At 34.3% G+C, this 10,070-nt stretch overlaps 1 protein-coding gene across 1 annotated transcript; it reads right to left on the bottom strand.

Moving 5' to 3' along the window:
* Nucleotides 1-6,866: 6,866 nt before the first annotated feature.
* LOC114173948 (protein HAIKU1-like) lies at nucleotides 6,867-8,875 on the bottom strand. The gene has a single exon (XM_028058647.2). It carries the CDS (start codon nucleotides 8,291-8,293, stop codon nucleotides 7,328-7,330), a length of 966 nt encoding a protein of 321 aa, XP_027914448.1. The 5' UTR covers nucleotides 8,294-8,875; the 3' UTR covers nucleotides 6,867-7,327.
* Nucleotides 8,876-10,070: the final 1,195 nt, after the last annotated feature.

A 10,070-nucleotide genomic window follows, 5' to 3' on the forward strand; every position in this document is an offset into this window, starting at 1 on the left:
ATTTTTACTAAAAATAAAAAACAAAAATATATTTAACCCGAAAATTAAAACGAAGAAAAAATAAATTTGTGTGGTTTTGTGGGGCCAGTGGAGCTGAAAAGCAACTTTTGAAACAGTAGAGGATGAGGAGTGGAACAGTTATTTTCCTGGGAAAGTTATGCAAGAAGATGTGTGAAAAGTGAATGTATTGCATTGTCCAACGTGCGAGACCAAAACAACAGGTATATCCAAATTATCCAATACTCTTTTTATTCATCCATTCACCATATATTGCAATCTCCTTTAAATCATGCCCACGCATTAATTTGGACTACACAACACAAATCTCATCATCAACTTTACAAATGTATAAGCATCTTATTAGTGAGTGGGTTGAAGGAAACTCGGTAAACAAAAATTAAAAAAGAAAGCGCACTTTTTTTATACATTTATATGAATTTAAGTATGTTTTAATTGGAAGTGCAGTAGTTAGAAGTATGGTTTGTTTTTAGTGTGTAGTCGAAAAGGGTTTGGAAAGAATTTGAAAAAGAAGATGGTTATGAATTATTGTGGATTTGAAGTTGAAAAAGATGTTTAAAGAATATTTGATCCTTTTTTAAGCACATATGGTTTGAGTAAACATAGCACGTGAAGAGCACTATAAGAAAGGCGAAAGAAAGCGACACTGAGATACAAGTTGGCAAGTTGATACTAAAGAAAGGAGGAATAGAAGCTACAAACACTAACTTTAGAGGACTCAAATGCTTCAATGCTTAAATGCTTTCTGTGTCTCAACATTTTTTTCCTATATTTTCAACCAATTTCCCTTTTTTTCTTTTCTTTTCATTTTTCTACTTAATTATTGCCTCTTCTTCTCTCTCACCAAAAAAGTAGTGGCCACAATCACAACCAAAGGCCCTCCTAAACCCAATCAAATCAGAGTATTTTTTTAGGGCCAAAAATATAAAATCAACTCCAATCATATTTCCTTCCTGTTTGTAGATGCTCCTATTACAATTCTCCAAAAGCTTTTCTCTCTTTTATTTTAAACATATTTTTCATAATAGTAACAAAAGAAAAATATGATCACACATAATACCATTATTATACACTGTCTTAATTATTCAACGTTTGAGAAAATTCTATTTTAGAAATTTCATATCAATTATAAATAAGATGAATTAATGGTACATAAATTATTACAAACCTTTGTGAATTTTGTTAAATTTAATTCGGTCTTAAAGTGATGTCAGAGTGTTTGAATTCTATCTTAGCAATATTTATTGTTTGTTAGAATTATTGTATCATCTCATTATTGAACCGTTTTGAGACCTTGGCTTGAGGGGTGTTAGAAATTTACATTAATTAAAAATAAGATAAATTTATAATATATAAATAAGTATAAACTCTAATTTACAAGTTGATTTTGTAAGATTGAATAATGAGTTGTTTCAAGTGCTTCAAAATATATATTTTGACGTGATAGAATATGTTATAAATCTTACATAAAAACACAAGTTAAATTTATAATATATAAATTAACGTAAATCTTGACATATAATATAGTTTTGTAAAAGTAAGATATACTTTATATCCATTTGTTAAACGATAATAAGAAAGATAAGTCGTAAAATTTGAATTAGCCTTCAATTTTTTAATAGTAAAATATAAAAGAAAAAATTGATGTTAAATAATTTTTATTATTAGTTATATGCGATAGGCCATAAATGTTTAGAAGTAAAGTATATGATGTAAGGGGGGGCCTTATGTCGGGAGTTAAGACTTATGAGGATGAATGAAGAGAGATTGTACGCAACTATGGGCCATCTATTATTTATGCTAATTTTTGTTGTTGTTAACCTACCACAACTTCAATTCATATCTCCCAAATCAATTTACCTCTTATCAAATTTAATTCAATTCGATAACAAAATGATTAATTCATTTTATAATACTAAATACATTTTTATTTTATTCAAATTTTTAATGTCAAATCTCTCACCAACAATCTCAAGTAGGAACTGCTTGTTTCATTCTAAATAGCGTGCTTTCATTTTTTGACCACAAAATTTGCATCTCCTTTATAATATTATTATTATTTAATAAAGAATAGAGAACAAAATAAGTTTCGTAATATATAATGAAAGCACAGTTATTAGGTTGGTTTGCAGCATTACTGTTTATATTTTCCATTTGTTTCTTCAGAAATCAAGCGTGTCAGATGCTCTCTCTTTCTTCGTTCTTTACAAATCTGGACTTGCAGGCACAAGCATTGAGAAAAGAATGTAATAAATAAAACTAAAACTAAAGTAAAAATAAGTGAAAATAGAGATAAAATATTGTAAAAGTTGTCTAATTCAATTGATTGGATAAAATAATAATATAAATTCACAAAATAAGTTATAATAATAAAATATATATATCCTAAACTGGTAGCATTATTTCTTCTAATACCTTCCTACTTCTGAAACAAGTGGGGAAAAAAGAAGAGACGTGGGGAAGAGTTTGAAATTTGTAACGAGTTTAGGTTTTAGGGTTCATTTGTTCTCAAGTAGCTGAAGAAAAACGCTAAACAAGCAACGGGAGACTTTTCTTTATTTTCTTCCCTCCATTTTACAAACTCACAGGTTTTTATTCATTAATAAATAATTGCATGATACTAAAACTGTCAATTTATTTCTTTTTAACCCAGCATACTAAGTTTTTTTTTTTACCTTTTATTCTTCTTTCATTTTTTACACTCTCTATTTCGTTCCTTCCCCAATAAACATATTATAAAAGTTTGGGGTTGTGAATATTTAGATTTTTTTTTTGGATAATAATTTGTACATGATAAAAGATGATTTACTATTAAATAAAGAAATGATTAAGATAAAAATTAAAACTTGGATTAAGATAAAGAATATGATGCACATATTTTTGCATGATAATAAAAACAATAAATCTAATTAAAAAATTAATATAACTATTATTAAAAAACAATCATCAGAACATAAATAGTAAACTCTTGATAAAATATATAAAAAAAAGTTTATAAGTGTGATAAAATTTCTATTAATTATTAGAATTCCAGATGATGTAAGGCCCCATTCTATTCCTGCCCTAAAAGTTAGTGGGCTGCCATACAGTATTGGGCCTAAAGGCCGACCCATAGGATAAAAACCTGTTTCAGTTGCCTTAACACACACACTTTCTTCATTCTCAGATTCGCAGCCACCTCCTTCCCTGTTTCCGCACTAGAGCTCTGCTAGGGTTTCGACGTTCTTCTGATTCACGTTCCATCTTGGTTTTGTTCTGCTCACGTAAGTACTCTTTCACCTTATCGCCTCTGTCTAGTGTAGTTTCGTAGTCACAGTGGGAAACTCTATAATGACTCGTTTAGCTTGCTGTTCCAGTTTGCGAGTTGGGTTCTAGAGCTGTTGTGCTCCCTATTTCAGTGTAGAAGTCCCGTGCAAACCCATTTCCAGGTAAGGGAAGCTAGAACCATTCGGTTTGTTTGGCACGAGTTTGCTATTTTATGCGGTTGGTGATCTCTTTATGTTTGCCTGTTGATATGGATGTATGATACGGTTGGATTGTTGCTTGTGGTACGTATTTGCGTCTGTTGCAGGTGAAAACAGTGGCGGGCACTGATAAACTCGCCCAAGCGAGCTAGTCTCGCCTAGGCGAGATTAACAGAGGCTCGCCTAAGCCTTTTTCTCCACGAATGGTCGCCCAGGCGACCCGCTGTGACTTTTGAGCGAGCAGGCAACTCGCTCAGGCGAGAGGGATCTCGCTTAAGCGAGATCCCGCGTTGCTCATGCTCTTGTTCTTGTGCCCTCGCCTAGGCGGAGGGGGGGCTCGCCTGAGCGAGACCCCTCAGCCTGAGCGAGGTGCTGAGCGAGACAGTGCTGTGATTAAATGTCCGTTTGTTCCTGAATGATCTGTTTTGGTTGAGTATGATTGTATGATGAATGACATGTATATAATGGAGCATGAGGTATGTTTGGCATGTTTCATGAATTGCGTATGATGGGTCGGGTATGTTATTGGCATGTGGAATGAATGAGTGGTTTGGACCTAACGGAACACGTGATTAGTATGAGATGAGGCCCTAGATTCATGGGGTGGTGATGATCAGAGGTATGGATTCGAAATATGATGCGTATGAGGAATTGATCTCAGGGGTTGGTTTGGAAATGTAAATATGATTTTATGTTCATTTATTGCTGAGCTATGAATGTTGGTCCGTGTCAGCGTATAAATTCCTTGGGGTCTCTAGGTGAGACCTCTGGGGTCGCGCTTCAGTGGTCGGGACGTAATTCCATGGCCCCTATTAGTGGGTGTCCATGGTGGTGCCCCATCTGTATAACTAGGTAAGGATTCAAGGTAAGGACTGCATCCTGACACTCTAAGGGGCCAATTAGTCTCACTTAGAGCGGACTGACCCCTGTGGTGAGAGTAGCAGGAGGCTTGAAATTCATTAAGGGCTAACCTTGTGGTGAGGGAAATTTGTTTCATCGTAACACTTGTAACACATAGCTCGGAGATGAGCAGCTCAGGGTCGAGCAGAGATATCCACCACAAGTGCAAGCATCCGCTGAATTCGACCAAGTTATACGTATCCGGATGAGTCGAGTCGTAGTGTATTGAAGGGAGAGTCATAACATGTTTGGTTGTTATATGGATATGAGATGATGAATATATATATTTGACTGTATGATGAATATGTGTTGGCTCTAGCTTACCCGTTTTATTGCATGGTTGTGTTGTATGTGGTTGTTCTTCCTTGCGATGATCATCAACTTGGTTGATGGGAGCAGATGGGCGCGGTTCTCGTGGTCAGCAAGGGAATGGCGATTCCGCTATTTAGTCATCGGGGTTGTATCTTATACTTCTTTCCGTCATGTTTCTTCAGGGCTATGGCCCCTGTATTGTGGTTATTTAGTTCATAAACTTTTAGTTAAATAGTTATTCTGCTTTTGTTGGCATCATGGTGTGTCTAGTTTTGTAGGGGTGATGTTGGGAACCCCAGGACTGCGTTGTTATACTATCTTATGTGTGGCGTTTTCTTAAATTGCGTTTATAAATTAAATGGGACGTTACAAATGACAAATTCCATCTTTTATTAAAAAAATACTAACATAATTATTTTAATTTAAATATGTTATTATTTAAAGAATAAAAGAAGAAAGAAAATATATAAAAATATAGATAAAACAAACAATTAAAATAGTATTATTAAAAGCAAATTACAATAAATATATTTAACTTTTTATTATTTTCGCTCATCACTCTGTCCAAATAATTTTTATTTTCATTCTTTTACTTTTCATCTCTTTACTTCTTCTTTTTTATCTCTAAACTCTATTCAAATAAAGCAGAATGGATTAAGTGTGATGGGAGATGAGAAGGCATAAATTTTCTATAAATGTGGGCGTTGATTTGATCGTGATGATTGATTTGAGGTGGTTATGGCTTCATGCTGATCTTCCATTATTTTTCTATTTCTATATTGGACTGTATAAATATCAGGAAAGGAAACTGACAGTGACAGGAAGGTAGTAGGGAAAATAATTGGAGATACTCCAGTAAAAATTGAAGCATATTTATAACAATTATAACATTTTTTCTGCTTTGCATATCAGGTCTTATTTTGTCCATTGAAAATGTTCCAATTGTTTAACACGATACTATCTGCACAGCTGCAGTAAAAGGGGTTTTCTACTATATCATTCATAACTCATTTATAGAGTATTTGCATGTGTTGGGAAAATAAAAATCATAGTTTAAGCAAAAGAAACAAGAAAAACTTTTCCACTGAAAATCCAGAAAATGCCATCAGTCTCTTGTTTCATCGGGCATGGAACTCCTCCAGAAAAACTCATATAAACTTGATTTGGATTACCAAATTATCAGCCTGTGTTAACATGTAGACATCATGAATTCAACACATGCACCTTAGTTTTTCATTATATAATTTCCTATTTTAGAGGAAACAAATCCTCTATTTTGGACGAATAAAACCCTCGTGCATATAAAGTAAAGTTGGTACATTCAGATGCTGAAATAAACTTTACAATGCACACCCATGAAAGAATCTAACTTAATATTTTGAATTACTCAATAAAAGCAATTATAAAGCCAGACTAATTTTAAAGTAGTTTCACTTAAGCAATGATAGGACATTAGTTAACGAATTAAAAAATGAAGTCTGAGTTTAGACCCTAATGCAACCTAGAACGAATGCATGATGGTGAGAAGACAGTAAACAAACCAATCCATATCAGATAGAGGAAAGACGTTAACAATCAAAAGCCTGTTAGGCCACAAAGCTAACTAATGCTTCTTCTCAACGCATGACACAGAACTGAGTAACCTACTTTCAGGCTCATGTTCTTGATATTATGCACATGCCCCCATGAGTTTGCAGGGGAGAAGCATATTCTGAGGTAGATAAAAGTTAACTTAATAAGAAAAAGAATGAGAACATAATCAGGGTCTCCAATGAATGATCAAGTGTAGATGATAATATGCCTAGTGGTTAAGTTACATCTAGTGATCTCCAAATGCTTAACAAAAGAAGAAACAACAAAATTAACCTAAATGATTCAGTCATGTAGTCAGCCATATTATTCTCTCCCTACATATTCCCTCTAAAGGAAGAACCCAGATTAAAAATGTACTCCTTTATACTGAATAACATATGGGTAAAGCATAAACAGTCAATCCCAAGGAAAATCATTTTACCTGAAAACAAGTCCAAAGAACGATGAATCAATCTAGTATAATTTTTCTTGGGCCTTTAGTGTGGCTCCTTTGTCCCCCAAAAGAGGCAGCTAAAGATATATCCACCAGCATGCCATTAAATCAAATGAGGAACTACTTTACATAAGAACAGTAAAATATGCTGCAGAAGTAAAATATATTTATAGCAAATCACATGGTAATAACCATAAGATCGTACTTCAAAACACCTTACATAGAAAAGATGAAATTAGCTATGAACTTTGAGATGTAAACCACTATATTACAAAAGAAGATGACATACACAACAAATATTGTCTGTAATCCTACTTCCTTTTGAGCTACAGATCAGTCTTCCATCTTACAGCTCCTGTCCAACTGCCCAATTGAGTTGTCTGATCTTCAATATGTATTGCCTAATGTAAAACTTGTCAAAGTAAAAGGATTGCAACCATTACGGTTGTCAACAAAAGAGAAACAAAGAAATGAGAAATGAACACTACAGATAGCCAAAAAGAGCTCTTACAACCTGATTGTACATCACATGCCAAAGAACAAGCCTAGGACCTCTTCAGTTAGAAAGAAGCAAACCCAATTAAACTTGTAACAAGAATTCAGAAGACTAGTGGTCTCTCCACCTGGGACTTGATATGGGAAAAAAGCCTGAAGGTGATAACGGAAACACAAGGCCAGGAGAAGGAGGAGGTTGTGGGCCAGGACCTAAAATCCCTGATTGCCCCGTGGACGAGAACGGAAAATTTGGTGTAAGCGGAGATGGGAACTGAATGCCAGGTGACAAAAGTGGATAAGGTGAGCGAGGAGATAGCAAATTCATGTAACCAGTTGGAGAAGGCAGGAGGAATTGAGAGGTTGGAGAAAGTAAAGGGGGAGGAGGACCATTTGCTTGTGGTGAAGGAAGAAGAGTAGGCATGGGAGTGTTAGTAGCATTCATGGGTGGAATAGGACCATTAAATCTCGGGGAAGGGAAGGTGGGCATGGGAGGATTAGGAAACACAGCAGACGAGGGAGGGGGATAAGGCTGCACATTGCCGGGTACTTGAGGTTGAGGGTACGGATGTGGTTGAGGCTGAACTTGGTTACCCCTTGAATTTGGATCCATTATTGAATTCTGAAGGTAACGCATGTAAGCAGATATGGGTGACTCGGTCGTATTAGACCATATATCCCCAGGACTAGGCAATGGTTGTCCATACTGAGCAGGTCTTGGCATGACATTATTGTGAGGAACTGGATGAGGGGGGGCGGCAGCAGGCACCGGCATTGGCGGCGGCATGCGAGGCCGATTGATTGGCGTTAACGGGGGAGGTCTAATTTTCTGCAGTCGCATGCTCTGTGGCTTCGGTGGATTGTGTGGAGGTCTAGGTGGATGATCCTGGGAGGGTGATCCAGTAAGCTGCTGAACAATATCCCGAAATTCGTTCTTGCTAATGTTGTAAACCTGAGGCTGAGGCTGTTGTCTAGCAGCGTTGTTACCAAAATTGGGCTGATGTAAAGGGCTCTTCCTTATATTTTTCCCCATCTTGTTAACACCCAGACTATCATTATGCCTGTTTTTGGAGTTGTCCATTTCCAAATCAAACCTTACTACACTGAGAAATCACCACTTGTTTTCCCCTTCAAGCAAACCAAACCAACGACACCCGCAACTTCAAAATCCAAACCTAAAGAACCCGGAGAATTTCGACAATTCTAATACACTACTTGAACAAAACCAAGCATGAGCTGTAATCTAAGCATCCTGAACTCCCAATCGACACCCAAGATTCCCAATTTCTTTCATTCCAAATAAAAACCAATCTCACCATCAGCATCAAAGTTAACCCTAGAGCCGAAGTAAGAAGCAGAAAACATACCCTTTTCGGAGCTTCGTCCGAAATTTGAAGGATTGGAAGAGCAGCTTCGGAAAATTCACGGGATCAGATCGAAACTGGGAGCAGAGAATAAAAGGAAAATGGGTTAACGGAAAAGATAATACCCGAAAAGGGTTGCTGAGTAAAAATACGAAGCTTTAGAGGGAGCAAGACTAATTCTTGGAGATGAATGTTAAGTGTGAAAAAGAGGAAATAGAAGAAGAAGCAGAGAAAACCCTAAGGATGGCGAATAGAAGGAGTTGGGTGAGAGGTCAATGGGGGAATGAATGAATGGATGGCAAGGGTATTTTAGGTATATCATATAAATTGCAATTTCGTGCTGATGTGACTTCCTCGATCCACATAACACAAGCCTGTACAGACACATACAGAGCAACTGCATTTAAATATAATAAAGTTAACATAAAAGGTAAATATATATATAATGTAATTACATTATATATATAATACATGTTAATGTATTTTTTCTTTGTCTTATTAGATTTAAAGGTTGATAATGAGTTTAGAAGATTAATCTTTTGACAGAGGTCATAAAAGTAACTAAAGTCTCTATTTTTATATGAATAAATACATAAGGATTTTAGGTAACTTTTTTAGTGATTAGAATAAATATAGGTATAGTTAAATATGTACTTTTTCCCTTGTTAAAAATCAAATAGAGTGTTGGACACCCGAGAATACACTATATTAGTGCATATTTGTTACTCTTGAAAAAAAAAGGTTAATTGACAGTTATAACACAACTTTTCTTTTGTTTTAACTCAAGAGTTCAGCATTCTAAGTTTTATGATTTAACTATAGCTTGATTTATTGAACTTTTATACAGGATAATTAATATTACATGTAATAATTTTAACATTAATAATTGTTTTAATGAAAATTAAATTTGTGACCTTAACTTATTGGATCGAATATTTATCATTAAGTCAAAATCTATAGTTAATAATTAACATATGACTTTTTATACTTCAAAACATAAATTTCTATGAGATAGTTAGGTAGTATAGGTACTTAATAATATAGTTTTTAATAGAGATCTTGTGTTCACTTATAAGAGATGACTTGTATAGTTCAACACATCAAGTCAACTAAAATCATCCTCTTTGGGTTTTATATATATATAATAATTTCAATCTTTCCTAATAAAAATAAGAATAATAATTTTGGTGATGAAAATTTATTACAATAATATTTTAAGAAAAAAGTAAATGCAGTTCCTTTACATAAATAAATACTAACCATGTCATAATATATGATTTTATGTGAGTAAAATAACATCATCATTGATTAAAAAATAATATTCCATAACTAAATTATTGAAATAAAATTAAATGATGATAGCAGTGGAAGAAAAAACATGTAATAAAAAAATATCCTAAAACCTAATATCGATGAGAGAGAAATGGTGAATATAAAATTATAAACTTTTAAATTTTAATATTATAAAACTACAAATTACTATTTATAAAATTT

The sequence above is a fragment of the Vigna unguiculata genome, chromosome 2 (genome assembly GCF_037176805.1).
Source record: "Vigna unguiculata cultivar grain cowpea cultivar isolate G323 ecotype 2 chromosome 2, ASM3717680v1, whole genome shotgun sequence".
Classification (NCBI taxonomy): domain Eukaryota; kingdom Viridiplantae; phylum Streptophyta; class Magnoliopsida; order Fabales; family Fabaceae; genus Vigna; species Vigna unguiculata.

Excerpts from the sequence above, each read along its gene's own strand:
- LOC114173948 (XM_028058647.2), bottom strand. The coding sequence starts at position 8,293 with ATGGACAACTCCAAAAACAGGCATAATGATAGTCTGGGTGTTAACAAG.